The 20,205-nt window shown below is 46.4% G+C and overlaps 1 protein-coding gene across 16 annotated transcripts in view; it reads right to left on the reverse strand.

The window, feature by feature from the left end:
- Positions 1–20,205, reverse strand: part of KIAA1217 (KIAA1217 ortholog) — a 1,682,267-nt gene that overhangs the window by 157,630 nt on the left and 1,504,432 nt on the right. For all 16 annotated transcript variants that reach the window (XM_069648169.1, XM_069648165.1, XM_069648167.1 and 13 more), the window contains one exon: positions 5,875–5,927. In XM_069648169.1, coding sequence (XP_069504270.1) covers positions 5,875–5,927 — 53 coding nt within the window. The remainder of the gene's footprint in view (positions 1–5,874; positions 5,928–20,205) is intronic.

Below are 20,205 nucleotides of genomic sequence, written 5' to 3' on the forward strand. Positions count from 1 at the left end.
CAGACCAACATTTTTTAACCTAAACGATCCCTCTCACTTAAACATTTTGCCTCCATATCTAACCAACACACTTCTTAATTTCTCTCCACACTACAATAGTCGAACGATCAACCATTTTGCACTTTCTACAGACAGACTGTGTCAATGAGGCAATAGGTCCCAAGGCGGCTGGCCGACCCTGTAGGTAACGGCCCGTCGCCCAAGTTAACGAGGGCGGCGGTGCCGTTACCGAAAGGGTTGGCCTGCCGCTGAAACTACACAGGTGCTAAGGTGAGTGGGGAAGGGGGTGCAGGGAAGGGAAGCACCCTGTACTTAATGAAAGTGCTCGGAATGTGGGCTTACCTTTGTGAATATAGCCTGCATTCTGAGCATTTTCATTGGCTCTCGGCGCCTCCCAGGGTGCTAATGGACGGACACCACTGCTCATATACCAAGCTCTTTCACCCTCCCCAGACACACTGGCAGCTAATGAGGTCTTCACAAGATTGACTTGAAACGATTGACCGCTGTGGCAGCATGAAAGCACGGAAAGCACGGAAGGGGCAACAATCAAGGAGAGGAAAAATCATCATGTTGGCTGCTTTAATAGTCCTCTACAAAGCCCCATGGCTGCTCGCAATAGCAAGGGTTACCATGACTTATCGGACGCCAAGGAGGAGACACAAATGAAGGGGTCTGCAACCAGTGGCTCTCGAGATGTTTTGGACTATGACTCCCATGATCCCTCACCATAGTCTATGCTGGCCGCAACTGATGGCAGTTGTAGGAAACAATTAAATGAAGGGCCAAATATTGTAGTCACCAGCTCAAATGTCAGAGGTTATTGATGGATGAGACAAGTGAAAGCAAAGCCTATAGTTTTTTTTAAAGTCAAACGGGATTGTTGGAGTATGAACATATGTGTGTTTAAATTTTGAAAAACTGTGTTAGAAAAATACACTGATACCTGATGATTGTTTCAGCACAGAGGGCAAGTATTGTCTGGTCACTCCCTCTTTACCCTCCTTATCAGTTGAGAAGCAACATGTGCTCCATGTAACGGATGTTAATGGTTTACTGCAATGCATAGTTTCAAAAAAACTAAATCCAAAATTGTAACATGAACCATTTACCGCCCCTCATCCTTCTACCAACACAGGTTTTACTCACACCACCTCCTTCATGTTGCTAATTCCACACCTTGGTCCTCTTGCCACACATTCAGCCTGTCCCACTCCCTTGGCAGTCTCCCCCAAAATACAGACTTCCCATTTAAATCAGTTCTGAAACACATACTACCACGAAATCCTCCACCTTTACAGTGAAAGGATGTGAACAGCCGTCCTGTGCCCTGCGTGCACAACTTAAAAGCATCTCGAAGAAAAGCAAGACATTAAACACGCCTTTACATGACACCCGCCAACCTTTTACCCACATTGACTCTATAATAAACTCTGCGCGCCCCTTAGTACACTCGTCCTCAACCGGCTCAGGGTGTGCACTCACACATACCTGGCTTGTGCTTCACTTGTGACAACCAACCCCCCCAGATAGTCACAGCCGGAACCTCAGCGAGTTCTTTTCTGCGCCTTACAGAATCCTCCAGTGGTGTGTTGGTCTCGAGGTTGGCCATCCACCCTCTTCATTTCCCAGCCACCCTCAAGGAATGAGCAGGCAACTCTATGGTTCTTTTTTCCTTTGTGCCTCCACCATGACATTCAGTGCTGGATGTGAGTGAACAGGAATACACTCCAGTTTCAGAAACGAATAGAGAAGTAAGTGGACGTGAGGTTACCATGTTATTCCAGGAGAGGACAACGATAACGTGGCGTTACAGACTAAGGAGTGGTCGCTATTGTGAGAAAATGATTCACCCCCAAATTATCCATCCGCCGGGGAAGCGTGATTACCCCATGGGGTAAAGACCCTTCCAGAGGAATATAAGCCAATTAGCACATAATACTACTAACGACGGTACAGGTTTTGGGGTAGTGGTAAAAGCCCTAGGGTAATAGTGAGTGAAGAAAACAGACAAAATGTGTCAGCACATAAAATGTGGTTTTATTTTGCAGTAGCTAAATAACAAGGTTGTGTTGACATAGTAAGTACATTCATTGTAAACATGGTTCAAATGGAACAGTTTTAAAAAGTAGCATTTGGTGTTCTAAAGGAAACTAAAATGATATGTTCCTTGATTTTACATTCACTTTGGTGAATTAGATTGAACGTTGCTTGTTGTGTTGATGGTGGATGACAGAATACTACTCCAAGTTTATAAACAACTATGCTGATAAGACCAAAAACATGAGGAACATCTTGAAGAAGGCAGCCAAATTCATATGGTCCACTGAATGCAAGAACGAATTCGAAGAAATCAAATTCCAAATTAACCAAGCTCCAGCCTTAGGAATGTTCGATTGTAAAGCCAAAACCATCATATCCGTAGATGCAAGTAAAACCGGACTGGGTGGTATCCTGGAACAGCAACAAGATAAGAACATCGTGACGATCGCATTCGCATCGAGAGTACTGAGGGGAGCCGAACTAAACTATTCCACCATTGAGAGAGAAGCTCTGGGTCTGAGGTGGATTCTTCAGCATTTCAGGAACCTAATTTGGGGCTTACCCGTCATACTGAAAACAGACCATAAACCTCTAGTAAATGTCCTTCAGTCCAAAACCCCTCACCTTATATCACCGAGAATAAGACGTTGGTTCCTCGACATCATGCAAAACAACCTCCAACTATGCTATACTCCTGGTCCACAAAACCAAGTAGCAGATTGTCTTTCCAGATTATCGACCAACATCGACACTGAGATTGCATCTCCAGATGAAGACATCATAGCTGTCGTAAACCCTGCCATCTCGAGAGATGAATGGAAAATTAATGCCAATACTGATCCGGAACAGCGAGAAATCAGGGAAGCGATAGCTAATGACTGGGTGGAAACGGGAGAGGCTTTAACTACCTTCATTCCCTTCAAGGAAGAATTATCAATGGACGATGAGCATATCTTCGGAGGCGATCGAGTAATCCCACCCACCCAACTCAGAAAAAAAGTACTTCAACTGGCACACGAAGGTCACCTAGGAAGGAGCTTGACGAAAAACAAGTTGAGAAACAACTATTGGTGGCCAGGAATGTGGAAAGAAGCAGAAGAACTGGTCAAAAATTGCTCCACGTGTGCCATGAGTGACAAGTCCAAGATCATAAGAAAGACCCCCTTACAGCCTATTGAACCTCCCAAACATGTGTGGTCTAAACTGGCAATCGACATCATGGGTCCATTCGAGAACCTCGAAACAGTCAAAGTATATATCATAGTACTTGTCGATTACACCTCTAAATGGACAGAATGGGGAATAGCTGAGGACAATGTGACCTCAAAGAAAGTCACAGATTTCCTGACAGAGATCTTCAACAGGGAGGGAGACCCCAAGGAAGTGGTTTCGGACAACGGGTCTCAGTTCATGTCTATGGAATTTGGGGAATTCCTCAAGAAAAGGTCCATCAGCCACATAACAACATCTTTGTACCATCCAATTTCCAACGGACTTGTGGAACGCATGAACAGGCTCGTGAAGAGCGTAGTTCAACTGGCCACGGCCAACAACCTCCCGTGGAGAGAAACCCTCAAAGAAGCTTTACATGCGTATAGAACAACCCCACACACCACCACAAACATAGAGCCCTTCACCCTCATGCGAGGTAGGGTTGCAACCAACCGATTTAGACCGGCGTGGATGTTCTTATACACGGGAGACGCAAGGGTGAACATGGATCTACTTCAAAAGACAGTAAGAGAAAAACAAACAAAATACAAAAGACAATACGACTCCAGACATGGAGTAAAAGAGATGATGGTTCGTGAAGGAGACTGGGTATGTGTCAAAGAACCGAAGAAAACTCTCAAGGGTGAATCCATCTTCAGACCTCCACAGAGAGTTGTGAGTTGTCATGGGAAGTCTGTCATCCTCGATGATGGAAAGAGATGGTCTGGAGATGATCTCATAAAAGTAACAAAAGACATCCAAGAGACCAGCATATCTAAGGACAACAGTCCTGACAGACCATCACAACACACCTCACATCCCCTAAGAGAATCTCTCCGTGAACATGTGGACAATGATAGACCTCACTCCATGCATCAAGGAGTCCCCACTGGAAGAATGTCCAGAAGGAACAGCAAAATCATCCAAAACTTCAACAATGACTATGTCTATTACTAATGTGCCCCAGTTTACCCATCTTCCCTCTGCCTCTCCCACTTGACCCCCCTTTTTTTTCCCCTTTCACTTTCCTGTTTTTTCCCCCCCTGTTTTTCTTTTTTTCTTTTTGCCTCAGGTGGGGGAGATGTTATGGTAATACATGCACGAGTCTCTTTAGAACCTCGTGCATGTATATTCCATTTGAGAGTGCCTCGCCAGTTGGTGCCTCCACTGTGACTACCCCGGGGGCCTCGAATAAAGTTCTTACTCACCTCCATTTCTGTGTGCCTCTTTATTACAAAGACCCATTTCCTTGTAACTCTTTGACGGTGGATGTGTGACATGCAGACTCCAATCAGGGAGCAGAGCCAAGATACAATAGGCCATTAGGAAGCAAGTCATGGATCCTAAATCTACCGATTGACAGGGCAGCACCTTACTAATAGGTTTGCATTCGTTTTTCAAGAAAGCAGGCTCTCTTTAGCAAGACTTAAAATTAAATTAGAGTGAGTGACTCGTAAGCATAAATAAGGATTTATTTTAAAAAGTTGTGAAATGGCAACATTTTTAGTTAAGTAGAAGGTTATTAATTATAATAGGGATGAGGCCCAGGATGCTCAAGGAATATTGTGACTACGTTCCACTTACCTTTCCTTTTCTCTTCCCCACATCTCTACAGGCACAACCTCTGCTCTTTCTCTCTCTCTGATCCATGGTGTGGTGTGGAGAGCAAGGATCTGGGAATGAGTGTTATGCGGTGGGGGGTGCGGGGGGTCGTGAGCTGAGGTTCCAGGAACTCCCTTGTCCTGCTTGGAAATGCAGAGACTGGGCTTGCTGTGGTGCATGTGGTTTCTCATTAGCCGAGTCATCACATCCCCGTATGTTTTGGTCTGGAATCTGCATCAGTGCCTGCTGACTCGGAGGCAGCCTCTTCTGACTCTCCAAAAGGTGGCAAAGTTGTCAGTCTGCCAAGTCCAGGGCAACAAGATGTGACCAATTCACACGTCTAAGACCCCCAGGCTAGGAGCATATGAGTCGAAAATCATGCTTTTCAGAGGCATACAACCCCATGCACTAGATACCACCGGAACGCAGACATCCACCCAAGTCAGAGGACCATAGGGCACCTCTCTCGCTTTCAATGGATGATGGTCCCACAATCATCTGGTGTTTAGAGCTTAGGGCTGGTGGCAAGCCTTCACGTGTGCTTGCATTCACTTGTCATGCGGTCTAATAACGGGAGCAATGACACAGGTTGCGAACACTCCTACCTATTCTCAGCCAGAGAGTAACAGAGTGACAGGTCAGTGATCACCTATTGCGATCATGAGCAAATGGTGAGCTGGAGCGCCAGCGCAGGGAGCACCAAAGGTACAACAAACCAGGACAGGAGCATGAACTGGAAAGAACATGAAAGAAAATGAATGTGGGCCAGGGGGACGTGGTGACAACATCTACAGCCCTGCTCCAACAAGAATCGGTTCCTTTTGGCTTTGCCGCTCTAAATGCAGAAAAGGCTTCTCATACCGTGTGTCCAAGAAACATCATTTAATAGATGAGGCATTTCTTTGTCTATGGTCCCTCAGAATTTGTCAGAAAATACATTCTTTTCCACTCTCAGATCATTGCTTACCTAGAATACACAAAACAATTATATAAATAATGTAGCACCATAAAGCTTACCACTGATCTCGGCACTGGTTATCACATTTGATGTATTTTTTGTCATCTTCTCACTGAAAGTACAAAAAAAAACATAATTTGTCATTTTGAAAACTGTTAGGAAAAAGGGAATCAACTTTGTGAACAAAGGACACAATCATTTACTTTATAACAGATTTAGATTCATTGTCAGAGATTTTACAGACATCGCAACACACCAACAAAATACAAAATTGATCATATCTAGAAAATAGAAAACTACCTATAAAATGTGCAGCATATATCCTTAAGAGCGCATCCTAATGTTGGGGATATTATTTGTGTCTTATATAACCATCAATCATGGCAGCCAGCCAACAGCTGTGTTACATGCACTCTCCTACCAAAGAGCACCCCCTGTGGGTCTCTTTCTCCTGCATGTCCCTTTCACTCCCCTAATGCTAGACTATCACATGATACTAGAATACTCTCATGGGTACAGGATTAAGATGGGTTTACATAAGTTTGGTTCCCTTCATCAATTATCAAGATGAACTAAAAACAATAGAAAGGAAAGTTACCCAGAGAAATTCCAGTATGATTCGGAGAGAAGCCAAATGGGATCAGAGATGGCTCTGTCTCTGGGTGTCACCCTGCCTTCCTGCTTAGGCCTGGGAACGTGCTCATGGGCAGCTACCCAGCAGTAGAGATGCCTTTACTTGAAGAGAAGATTGAGTGAGGCTCTTGAGTTGGGCTTTCAAACACATTGGGACCCATGGTGCTATTCCTGTCGTGAACAATGCAATGACCCCCAAGCATCACTCAAAATGGTGGGCACACCCATGCAGCGAGTTCCCTGAGCCTTTGCTGCGGCTGAGAGTAGTGCACTTGTGAAGAGGAAATGCAGAGTTTGCGCAGATTTGCATTGAAGGGGGTTATTTCCTGAAGTGGAGATCAGCCACTACAAACCAGGGGGGCAGCCGCATCCTTGATCTTAGCACTGGGTGCCAAGGTTGGGAATCAGTAATGGTGCTGGATACTCCACTGCAACAGAAGGACTTCCCCTGCTCATACCAGAGGTGCAACCATGCAGAGAAGGATGGCAGATATCACAGGTATTTGAAAGATGTGAACATACACAACAGTCCTCCTAGACAACATGGGGAGTGCAGTGTTGAAGGAGAGGCGGGGATCCTGGTAATTGAGCCTGTGGAAATAGATAAAGATGGCATCAGGGATGCATGGAATTTGCAATCATTTGGAATCCTCACATTAGCTATAGCATGAGCACAAAGTCTGCGGTTAACCCCCCCTTGGAAGAAATGAAGTTGGTATCGCCACTTACTGAAATGACGAATCTCGGTAAAGAGGAGAGGCTGGTGATGGCGTCTCTAAAATACTTCCATTAAATGATAAAACGGACTCAGCCATTATGGTGAACTAACAGAAAATAGTGAGCCTTAATTCAAGTATTGCTTGGATTCATGGACGACAACCACCTATGAGAACGGGTCAACGGCAGGGTAAGAAATCTATTGAAGTTTAAAGATGTTCAACAGTGCATATTGCACAGTGGTGCAAGAGTACGTTTCTTGAACAGCCAATGTGAGAAATAATAATGTTGGAATGGCAAAGTTTCAGGAATGGAACATGGAATCACATATGGGAAACGTTGAGCCTGAAAATGATAGATTGCCTATATTAACAAAGAGGACATCAAAGATCTCATCCAGGATTTCTCAAATATTATTTTAATGAATTACCCCAGTATCCATAATGTCACAAGCACGCCAAGGGTGTCAGGGAACGTTCTTCAAATGATATGGATAAATTGTGCGAGTGGAGTGGGATAGAGGCAACTAAAGCATTTGCTTGATTATCGTCTATGGTGATGGGCAGCAAAGAGACAGAAGCTTGAGAATGTGTGTTGACATCACAGACCCCTCTGTGAGTATTTGGGTGGCCAGAGAGCCTTTGCCTAATGTAATTGAGATGTTAACAACTCTGGGTCCAGTAAATTGATGTTCTACTTTTGACATCACAATCAAATTAACCTGCAGGAATGTTTGCTTCACTGCACATCTAATGTGGCATTGGTGTCGGGGCTTCCAGGGGATAATGCAGGAATGCTTTGGGAAATTACTTGATTTAAGTTATTTTGAAGACTGCATTTTAGTGACATGTAGGACTGACAGTGAACATAGTTTGTTGCATATTCTAAAATGGTACAGTTTAGGATGGGGAAGTGGTAGGTGCAAGTACCAAGTGTGAACTATTTGGGCCGTGCATCCATGTGTATAGGATTACATCAAAGAAGTTATACAGAAACGTAGGGGTCGTAAGTAGAGAGTGCACCAATTAATACCACTAGATAACAAATGTAACAACATAAGTTAGAATTGCTTGGGTCTGCTGCATTGGCGTACTTCCACGGGTACCCTCTAACAAGTACCAGGATATATGAATCAGGTAATGTAAACTGAAGGTAGATCCAGTGCGCAGATCCTGAGACTTTTGGAATGTCAAATCATAAACAAAATTCCTTTTCTCAGTTGCAGAACTTTATTGATCATAGAGCAGCTGTTTTATGATCAGCTGCTCTATGATCAATAACATTCTGCAACTGGGAAAAGGAATTTTGTTTATGATTTGACCTTCCAAAAGTCTCAGGATCTGCGCACTGGATCTACCTTCAGTTTACATTACCTGTTACATCAAAGAAGGGTTTAGTTGAAACTGTCAAATGCTGTGGCTTCTCATAAGAAGTTATAATTGAGATCCTCCCCAGGTGTAATAGAAAACTAGACGGGTTTATAGCAAACTCTTCAGACAGAACAAGGAACATGAGGAGTCAGATGATTAAGGGGAAAAGGTCATATGGTCACCAATTTGCCAAATAAGGGTTTGTAAACCTCAAGGTGGCTGCTGGCAATGCACCCACATTAGATAATTTTGAAGTGAAGTCAAAACATCTTCCTGTAGGAGTCGTCAAGTGTAGCTTAGGTACTGTTTGGCCCACGTAAGGTTCCAAGATACCAGTCCCCTTTCCCTCCAGAGTATTGGGAGAAGCAACAAGCAGATATGCTGTAATGGAAAGAGAAGCTTTAGCAGTATGCTAAGCGGTAAAGCCTTCCAGCACCTTTCCATGCAGAATACTCACTGGTGGAATCCGATCAGAAACCATGAATTATGTTGTTGCCAGATAGAGGCATCGGTAGGGTATCACTGAAAACGCAGAGGATGTGACGAATTCAATGATGAATCCTGCAGCCGAGAAAGTAGAGCTGGTATTGGCACGCACGGAGGTAGGAGGCATCATAAATAAAGGTTTGGCAAATGTGATATATATGATCATTAAATGTTTACCTGAGTTTCATGGGGAGTTATAAGAGGGCGACAGTGAATTCCAAGATGGGAGCACATTGTACCCCTGGTTAAAATGAGATAAAAGATAATTGCCTTAGGACATGAAGGAAACAATGGGCCCATTATGACAAAGGGTTAAGTAGGAGACCATCTCCGGTTGCTGGAGATGTTTGCGGATGTAGAGGTGGAAGCGAGGCATTGCATACAGTCTGGGCAGAGAGATCAAAGCGATATCATAACCTTTCATTCCAGTTATAGGCGTATTCAATACCGCGGTGTCTGGCCCACTTCATGTATTGTTGGTCCTGGATACCTGTTCTATCAAGCCGTTAAATTGTGACAACTCATACAGTAAAAATGTTTTTGACAAATGTGTTTGAGAGAGAAGTTGTGCCTAATCATTTATTGGCAGATCACGTTGTCAGTTGTGCTCTGCTTAAAATGTGGAGTTTTCTAAAGAATGATGCCCAATTACACAGCTGCACTGCGTTGTATAATCCGGGTTCAAATGATTTGGTGAAGTGGGTGAATAGGTTCATTAAGGGAGGCCTTCAATTGGCCAGTGGGAATGGCGTGAGACGGGAGGTTTGTAGACGATGCTGTGAGAGCGTATAGGTTGACAGCCCATCCTGCAACAGCTTTTTTACCATTTGTTACGATGAGAGATCGCAATCCTAAGGATGAACAAAAGGGGATTGGCAAGACTGGACATGAAAGAAACACTGAAGAGAATGACCCTCAACCAAAGTACATAAAAAGATGTAAAGCCTTCGATCTATGCAACATATTTACATTTGCAGTATTTGATTCATTTACAGATAACTATGCCCCACCTAATAACCCCTGCCATGGGCAATTCCACCCTGCAATATGGGGCAAGAAACAGACTAATTTCAATCTGAATATTCGGTTTTATTAAAAATAAAAAATCAAGAAATTGAAGACCAGCAGCTTGTTTACAGAAAAGAAAACACTTCCTTCCTACTATTGCCTTGCTAGTATTTTGTTTGTTTGTTTGTTTGTTTCTTCATTTATATAGCGCACCAAACACTCAGGTACCTGGGCGCATTATATTGTTACATAATGGTTACAAGAAAAGTCAGAACATATTCAGGCAATTGTTGAATGGCCAATACATTACATTACAAATTGTGATAGGTATGCATGAAGTTATTTAAATGTGCATATACAGGGTTAACTAGTTGGCTCGTTGATTAAGCTTCCTGCGAAAAGAGCCACGTTTTTGTATTTTTCCTAAAGACATAGAAGGACAGTTTAGATCTAAGGTAAACAGGCATGGCGTTCCAAATTTTAGCCACAAGAACGGGGAATTCCAATTAGTATATATATATATGGGATACATTACTCACCGTAATCGTATTTCTGATGCTTGTATCTGCTTAGATTCACATGCTGTGCATAGGCCGACATCTAGTGGAAGCTGCGGAGTATTACAGTTTGTTTTTCGAAACTCGAAAATGGGCGTCGACACAGGCGTGCCAGTAATACTATCCCTAGTGTGACGTCCACTGTACCCAAGATCCCTCACGCGTCTAGGATCCTCAGATTGTATTTTTTCTGACATGAGGAAGCATGAGGAGTAGCGTGAGTACAGATAATCCAAGCAGATAGACAGAAGGTAAGACTACAAGCAATCATGCGCCTTCTCTCGGAGGGGAGGAAGGGTGGGTCGCATGTGAATCTAAGCAGATACAAGCATCAGAAATACGATTACGGTGAGTAATGTATCCCTTCTGAGGCTTGTGGAATCTGCTTAGATCACATGCTGTGCATAGATTAGCGAGCAGTACCAGAAGAAGGAGGTGGGATGTGAGAAGGGTCATGAGCAAACAGGTGTCTTAGAACCGCTTGTCCCACTTGTGTATCTCTCTTGGAATGAGTGTCAATGCAGTAATGCTGAGTAAAAGTGTGAATAGAGCTCCAAGTAGCTGCTTTGCAAATGGTGTCGAGGGGAACATTTGCAATGAAAGCCAGAGTGGCCCCAATGCCTCTAGTAGAATGGGCCCTTGGCGTAAAAGGCAGAGTTTTTTCAGAAAGAGAGTAACACAGCTGTATACAGTTGATAATCCACTTCGAGATTGCGCCTTTAGAGACGCGATCCCCCTCTCTGCCTGTAGCTACGGAGACAAACAGTTGATCTGTTTTCCTTAGCGGTCTGGTTTTATTTACATAGTAGAGGACCGCCCTACGCACATCAAGGGTGTGTAGTTTCACCTCAGCTGAGCTTTGCGGGTTCTGGAAGAAAGCCGGAAGCTCGATGGACTGGTTTACATGGAACTTAGATATAAATTTAGGTGAAAACCTAGGGTGTGTGCGTAAAACCAGTTTGTCTTTGTGGATAGTAAAGAAAGGATCCTGCACTGACAGAGCCTGAATTTCACTGACCCTTCTTATAGAGGTAATGGCTACTAAGAAGGCCGTTTTATAAGTCAGGTGTTTGAGACTACTTTTATGCATGGGTTCGAAAGGGGGGCCCATGAGCTTAGCTAGCACCACGTTGAGGTCCCATCCTGGCGTTGGGTTCGAAATAGGAGGGTGAAGTCTCTTTACTCCTTCCATGAAGGCTTTAACTACTGGTACTTTCCACCACGATAGTTTGTTATGGGATGTGGTGTAAGCCGATAGGGCTGCCAGGTGTACCTTCAGAGAGTTAAAAACCAAACCTGCGTCCAGCAGGTGGAGCATGTATGTTACAACGTTGGAAGGAGTGCAATCAACTGGGTTGATTTGTTTATTCTGGCACCAAATAACGAATCTCTTCCACTTGTCAAAGTAACAGTGCCTTGTGTTTGGTTTCCTGGATTCTTTTAGGATGTCCATACACCTCTGTGGTAAATTGAGATGGCCAAACTCTATGACCTCAGGAGCCATGCTGCCAGGTTCATTGAGTTGGGTTCCTGCTGCACTGTTTGACCTTGTTGCTGGGACAGTAGGTTGTACCAGGCTGGGAGTTTGATGGGCTCGCACACCGCCATCCTGCGTAGGTGTGGAAACCATGGTTGTCTCGCCCACATGGGAGCAACTAGGATGAGCGTCATCGATTCCTTGTTCATCTTGTACACCACCTTCCTGATGAGAGGAGTTGGTGGAAAAGCGTACGCAAACATCCCTGACCAGTTCATCCACAGGGCGTTCCCTTGGGAGTCTGGCTGGGGGAACCTGGATGCAAATCCTGGGCATTGTTTGTTTTCGCTTGTGGCGAATAGGTCTATAGTGGGGAAACCCCAATGAGAGAAGAGATCTTCTACGATATCTCTGTGAAGGACCCATTCGTGTTCTTTTGGGAGGGAGTCTCTGCTTAGGGCATCCGCTAGGGAATTGAGCTCCCCTGGAACATGTTGTGATGACAGGAAGATGTTCCGTCTGAGTGCCCATATCCAGATTTTCTGGGCAAGCTTGGACAGATTTGGCGAACAAGTCCCTCCTTGTTTGTTCAGATAGAACATGGCTGTCGTGCTGTCCGTCCGGATCTGCACCGACAAGTTTAGCAGATGGGGCTCGAACGCCCGAAGCGCTCGGAATACTGCCAGAAGCTCCAGCAGGTTGATGTGGTTCTTGGCTACTGAGTGAGACCAGAGACCCTGAGCTGTGTGGTGGAGGTGGTGAGCTCCCCACCCAGTCAGGCATGCATCTGTAGTCACCACTGCCTGTACTTCGGGATCGTAAAAGGGTTTTCCCCTTGCGAGATTTTCTCTTGTCCACCAGTGTAAGCTCTGTACGAGTGTTGGCGAAACGACCACTAGATCGTCCCACTGACCACTTGCCTGAGACCACTGTTTCGCCAACCATTCCTGCATGGGACGCATGCGCAGACGCGCGTGGGGGACCAGGTAAATGCATGACGCCATCATGCCCAGTAACCGCATTGCTTTGCGTACCGTTATTTGTTGACCTGACTGATAATGTGGAATTTGCAGTAGTATATTCCGGATTCTCTCTTCCGAGGGGAAGGTCAACCCTTTCTGAATATCTAGGATTGCTCCTAGGAACTGTTTTGAGGTGCTCGGCACCAGACTTGACTTCTTCTCGTTGATGGAGAAGCCTAATTCGTGGAGGAGGTCGATAGTCCTCTGAATGTTTGACCTGCAAATTCTTGGGGTTTCCCCCGTTATGAGCCAGTCGTCCAGATAAGGGTACACTGGGATTGCCTCCCTGCGTAGGCGTGAAGCTGCCACCGCCAGTACCTTGGTGAATACCCTTGGTGCTGAAGCTATCCCGAAGGGCAGTACCTTGAATTGGTAGTGGCGACTGTCCACCTTGAAGCGCAAGTATTTTCTGTGTGCTGGGAGCATGGAAATATGAAAATAAGCATCTTTCATATCCAAGGTTGCCATGTAATCCCCCTTTTTTAGGAGGGGGATTACCTCTTGTAGCGTAGTCATACGAAACTTTTGGGGCTTGACATATTTGTTGGCAGGCCGTAGGTCCAATACTGGGCGCATTGTCAAATCTTTTTTTGGCACAAGGAAGTAAGTTGAATAGATACCCTTGTTTACCTGGTGTCCTGGGACGAGTTCTATCGCGTCCTTTTCTAGCAGAATGGCGATCTCCTCGAGAAGGATCTTCTGATGTTCTAAGGAGTGTATTCTTTGTCGTGGAGGGTGGTTCCGGGGACGCTGCAGTAATTCTATACAATATCCTGTGGACACTGTTGACAGCACCCATCTGTCTGAGGTGATCCCTTCCCAAGCCTGGGTGAAGTTGGAAATGCGTCCCCCTACTGGGGTTGCGTGAGAAGGGACCCTGAACTGAGCGTCACTGCTTTGGTGGAGGCGTGCCACCTCCCTTGTTGGGGCTGCCTCTGCCTTTTCCACGACCTCTCTTGTTACCCCTGCCGTAATTTTGGGTAGACTGCTGGCTGTTGTTCCATTGTGTACCCTGTCCTTGGGCATAGTTGCCTCTTTCTGAATTTTGGCCGCGTGGGCGACGAAAATTCCTGTTCCCCCTCTGGTTAGGGGGTTTGTTGGTAAGCTGGCCAAGGGATTTGAGAGTCTCGTACTCGTCCTTGGCATTCTTAAGTGCGTCTTCGACCGCTTTCCCAAACAATAGATCGGGTTCCACCGGCTTGTCTATTAATGAAGCCTGGGTTTCTGTTTTGAACCCCGACTGCCGTAACCACGCATGTCTCTTGATAACAGTACCTTCTGCTATCAATCTTCCTGCGTTGTCCGCGGCGTCGAAAGTTGCTTTTAATATGCAACCAGACACGGCTCTCCCTTCTGCCGAGATCCGAGCCAACTGGCCCTTTAACGGTTCAGGAGCAGAGGCTATGAGCGCCGCGACCTCTTCCCATTGATGGCAGTTGTAACTTGCCAACAGGGTGGTGGAGTTTGCAATCCTTGCTTGGTAGGCTGACGTTGAGGCTACCTTCCTGCCAAACCCGTACAGTTTTTTGCTCTCCTTGTCGGGAGGAGCTTCTGATGACGATAAGGGTGTCCCAGCCCTCTTCCGAGTGTTGGTAACCACTAGGGAGTCTGGTTTAAGATGTCCTCTTATATAGAGAGGGTCAGACTGGGCTGCCCGAAAAAGTTTTTCGACTCTGGGGTTGACGGCTCTGGTGAGGCTAGGATTCACCAGAGATGGATCTATTCTACGTTGGATGGATTTAAGGATAGGGATGGTCTGAGCGACCGGCCTCCTCTCTCCCACCAACTCTTCTGCGAAGTCCCTTTCCTCCTGTACACCGTGGGTGTCGATGTGAAAATGTTCTGCTGCGCGAGCGAGAACTTCATTGAGGAGGGGCTGGTTATCAACTGGCGAGTCGGTAACTGGGGCTTCGCTCTCTACCGGGGAATCTACTCTGTAAATTTCCTGCTCATCTTCTACCTCCTCTAGGTCCTCATTATCCGCATAGTATTCCGTCCCGCTCTGTTTCTCCATAATTTCAAACTCCTGGTCCCCTTCAGGGAAAGGCTGTCCTTGGTATCTGGGGTGTGGAGTACAGTATGGAGTAGAATAAGGCTGCACCTCGAAGGGTACAGGTCTTTCGAAGCGGGCCTTTTTGCTTAGGGGTATAGGATCAGAGGAGCCTGAGGGTGTGGCCCCTTGAGGGTCATACGAAAGGAAATGTTCTGGGTTTTTGTTATAAAAATCAGCCAAGGAAGACATTCTTGACATGACCCTGTCTATGTCTTCACTAGACCATTCTTTGGAACAGGGTATGACTTTAGTAGGCAACTTGTCTGTCTGCCTCGGGTGGAAGGAAGGTTTTACAGGAGTGGAAGGCTGTGCTTTCCGCTGTTTCCCCCCCTCCCTGTGCGTGGAAAAATGTTTTCCCTGCCCCTTGGAGGCCCCAGAGACTTTCAACGCCTGGCGTCGAGGGTCGGGAGAGGTAACTGTGTGTTTCGAGCGTGGGGCCTCGCTGGTGTTAACTGAGGCCTCGGTTTCCTGGAGCGCGGCCTGGGGGTGGAAGTCGTCTTCGTCTTCCGACGATCGAACTTCCGTTAACCTAGGGAGCGAGGCACTTTTGGCAAGAGTGGATGATTGCCTTGTGTCATGAGGCGATCTCGATCGAGAGCGCCCAGAGGACACCGAGTTGGACCGTTCTATCTGTGCCTCTTTCCGAGAAGTCGACGTCGTCGAGGTTCGGTTGGACTTAGTGTGCTTAGTGTGTGTAGGGTGTGTAGCGCTTGCGTCGCCGGGGGTCTTCCCCATAGCCGCCCTGCCGGACAACCTTCCGAGGTCGGGGACCTGCGCTCGGCAGTCTTTAGACGCCGTAATGCCCTCGCCGTCCGACAGTACGGCGTCGCTGCCATCGCTGAAGGCGCCCTCCGCTGCCATGGCCGCCTGCCTGGCGTGGTGGGCGCAACGCTTTGTCGAACGGTCCTTAAGTGTCTTAGGCTTAAACCTACTACACGCTCTGCAGTTCGCTTCGGGGTGGTCCCTCGGCAAGCAGAGATTGCACGTGGCGTGCCTGTCGACCCAAGGGTATTTGCGATTGCACTTGGGGCAGAATTGGAAAGGGGTACCCTCCATACGCACCTTGAGGCAGCGGGCTGGTAAGTGTAGGAAATATATAAGGTGTACCTATATACCAAGAGTGAAGAGTATGTACCACCCCCCACTCTCCCTACTTGCAGGGCCGAGGCCAGCGGCCTACTAGGCCCGGGCCGAGGCCAACGGCCTTCCGAGGCCCAGATCCGTCGTGCAGCAGCCGACGGTCGATGTCTTCTCCAGCCGTCGTCGAGTTGAAGGGTCGATGTTGGGGTGGGGAAGGATGTCAATAAATAATTTTAAAGTTAAATAATTAGCAAAAGTATGGCTAAGGCCAGGGGACTCCGCAAGATGCTTCCGACCAGTATGGCGGAAAAAAACAATCTGAGGATCCTAGACGCGTGAGGGATCTTGGGTACAGTGGACGTCACACTAGGGATAGTATTACTGGCACGCCTGTGTCGACGCCCATTTTCGAGTTTCGAAAAACAAACTGTAATACTCCGCAGCTTCCACTAGATGTCGGCCTATGCACAGCATGTGATCTAAGCAGATTCCACAAGCCTCAGAAATATATATATATAGCTTGTTGTATTATTTGTTAAAAGTGTGAGAGCATGTAGCATGTAGTAGGGGATGATTCCTGCTCAGCAATCGCGCTTTAGCGCTCTGTGCCATGCCCGAGGAGAAAAATCTATTTGCTTAACAGCCTGGTCTCACCCACAAGATCAATCCAGCACCCATAGGCAGGTAGTTCCCGTCTGAGCAGGAGTAGCAACATCACCCTTAGGGTTTCTGCCTGGTCATCAGTGAGGTGCAGCTCAATTGGAGCATCTCTCTAGGAATGGAGAACAATTTAAGGTGACACTCTAAGGCCTTTCAGCATTTGACAAAAATGTGGGAGACGCTCTACTCAGAGCACACTTGGCCAAATAAACTGTTCTATTGAATGGTGCTCGGTCAGGGGGGGGGGTCTGCAATGATGTTTAGCTCTGTGCATTGTAGCTTTCATTTGTTCTAAGTAGAGGACTTCTGATATTGTTGTATAATTTCGAATCACTTGGCAATCCAGACACCTTGCTCTCTGTGCCCCAGTCATGGTGCCCAATGAGGCAGAAGAAACACGGGCCTGCCTTTGTTGCTAGTAATCTTACTATGTAGAATTTTGGCTTGGAAATAGGATTAGGCTGCATGTAGAGGTGGGATGAAACTGATGTGCAAATTGACATTCGCCCCTGGTTTGGCACACCGAGCTAAAGTGTGATTCAGGACGCATTATCTCATCTCGTTGTGCTCTGTCACTGAATCACTGACACAAGCCTCCCTCTACAAGTCCCTTGAAAGTGGTCTTTCTCTTTCAGGTCTATGTGTGTCTGCTCTCCACCACATTCCCCAGGCACAGGTGCTGCTGCAGGAGGCGAGTGCCAACATTATTTATTATTTGGCTAAAGCCATATATCCCTTTTCCACTGGAATTCAGCCTAATACGTACCTGAAGCTACACTTCAGTACACCCCCTAGTCTGAAGCACATGTGTTCGGCATTTTTCTGAAAATCCAGATTAAATGTATTTTCCTGTGCTGTTGTTTGGAAGCCTCCTGCTTGAACTGTGTCTGATATTACTTTATTTCTGAGATTTTCCGTTCACCTGCCAGGTGTATACCTTCCCTCGCCTTCACACCTCTCCCTTATAATACCTACTTCCAGTACCAGCTTCAAAAGCTGGACTATTTTCCAGATAGCTTTTCAAGTGAGGCTTAGCAACGCAGCTTGGTCACAGATCTGCATCCCTGCTTTGCCCTGAGCCACTTAGACTCCTGAATGGGCCTCTTCTTTTTGTTGAGTTGCGATCTCACCCCTTCCAGCCTCGGGGCTTTATCTATAGCTTGTCCTGGCCATCCCATTGTCTACGACGTTTTCTATTCGCTAGCATGTGTGGTCACTTGATTCCAAGAAGCCATCACTTGCTGTTTTTCTAGGTCCCAATGAAAGAGTCACTTGCATGAATACCTTGCTTTTTATTTTCTGCACCAAGCAATTACAATTCCCAGACCACATACCTCTCTTAATCAGTCATTTTTATCAATATACAGGGTGAGTTTCTTTTAAATTCAAACTCAACATGCATTGGCTAATTAAACTACCCTGGTGTTTTGGGGACATTGATCACACTCTCAATGGAAAACCTCAGTCTGTAAACCTTGCAGAGTGTTGCTTTCTGGTACTGTTCTCCCCTTTATTGTTGGCCTGTCATACCCAGAAATGTTTGTCCATCTCCAGTTCCTGATTGTAAATACTTTCCTTATACAACTGGGTCACATATGCCAGTTACTGTGTATTGTGCCCAATGCTGCATTTCCACACGTTCTCTACCTCTCTGTTCTAGCTGTTCATAGCTCGTCTCTCCCTTCCACCCCTGCATGGTACAGAATATCCCGGGTACTGCATCTCTGCATATGGTAAATAGTCCCTTCTAGTAATTATACCATGTGCCCAAGGGCATACTCTATGCATTTACCATTCCTTACCTAGCCTCGCAATCTGAAGACCAACGCCGACGAGATACGAGATTTCCGAATCCTGACCAACAGGCCAAAGTTATCCATGGCATTCAACCTTGATAGTGAGGGCTGTAGGGCAGCCAATAGAAGCCTCTGTAAGAGCAGAGGTTGGATTCCCGCTGTGTGCCATGTTACATGGCGGAGCACTGCGGAGCTTGCCCCTTGGAAGGGATAGGCCTTGCATTTAGGAATAAACATCCTCTGTAATGCCTTATGCCTTCATATCTATGGGCTTCCAATTCATTCTCGTTAGCTGTGAGGGTTCCAACGTAGCCTTTACGTGATGCCAGTGCCATATTATACAATTCCCAAGGAAATCATTTAGTAAGCCATTTCAATAAACTCCACTAGAGTTTACAAGCAAGCACCATGTGTGGATTTTTAATTAGCCAGATAAACTCTACAAGGAGCCTTCTCCGTCACTTAATCTCGTTACTTGGAATCTCTGGAAGGGGTGGCCGAAAGATAAAAATGTAACACTTGTCTTTGATACGACAAGTGTTGCTGAGACAGGTTACAGCAACCCTTTGATTTTTCACATTTGCCATTTGGACTCCCAGATTCTCGAATTTCTGATCACCCAGAGCTTGACCAGTATCATGACAGGCAACCCCCAAAGTGCTCGGCTTCTGCAGCTAAACCAATCACTCCATGTTGTTATGAGATCTGTTTGGAGACAGATGCATCCATAAATGGCCAGGGCACTGGTATGTTGGCTGCGGGAACAGCCATGACCAGCTAATGAGAGTGTTTGTCACTATCATGCTTTCTCGGTGGACTCTAAACCCATTTTGTAGCTGATATGACCTGCGAAGATAGTCCACAAGGATTGAATGGTGATGCCGGGCATGGAGGGGCCTCTAGCAAGCGGGTTTGAATGCACCTGACTGATTGGGGTCTGAGACCGCCATATCAGCCACAAACCCCCTTAAATACACAAGGCTTTTAAAGCAGTATTTATTAACTCAAGTCTACAAAGGCTTGCAAAAGCTATGAAAAGCCCTGAAGAAGAAGGTGCACAGAATTCAGAGCGCGAAACTCTGAAAGACTGTAGGTCCATTCCCCACACAACTGGCTGGGACTTGGAAAGTGGTATCCTTCTCCTTCATGACAGGGGCATTCATAAACGTTGTCTCACCGGCCAGTCCCGAATATGCTTGCCAACTGGTTAAGGGAGGGGAGTGATCACAGAGCCATGGAGTTAGGGATAACCTGAGGAGAGAGTCACTCCCACGCTAGAGAGCAGAGCGGAGACGGAGACCAGTAGCAGCAGTACGCAGGACTGCAGGTGAGCATCAATAGGACATTAGGGCTGAGGCGTTCTCTACTCCTCTTTGCTCGAAAACTGAATTGCCCAATGTCAGACCTAGTGCCCTGTGAATATTTGCAGCACAAGTGCCAGGCTCACAGCTCCCCCCACACCAGACACCAGAGTGTGGGCCACCATTCCCAAAGCAGCTGACCAATCCCAGAGGCCCAGAATGGCCATCGG

The sequence above is a fragment of the Ambystoma mexicanum genome, chromosome 2q, assembly GCF_040938575.1.
Source record: "Ambystoma mexicanum isolate Mex_15411 chromosome 2q, UKY_AmexF1_1, whole genome shotgun sequence".
NCBI classification, from domain to species: Eukaryota; Metazoa; Chordata; class Amphibia; order Caudata; family Ambystomatidae; genus Ambystoma; species Ambystoma mexicanum.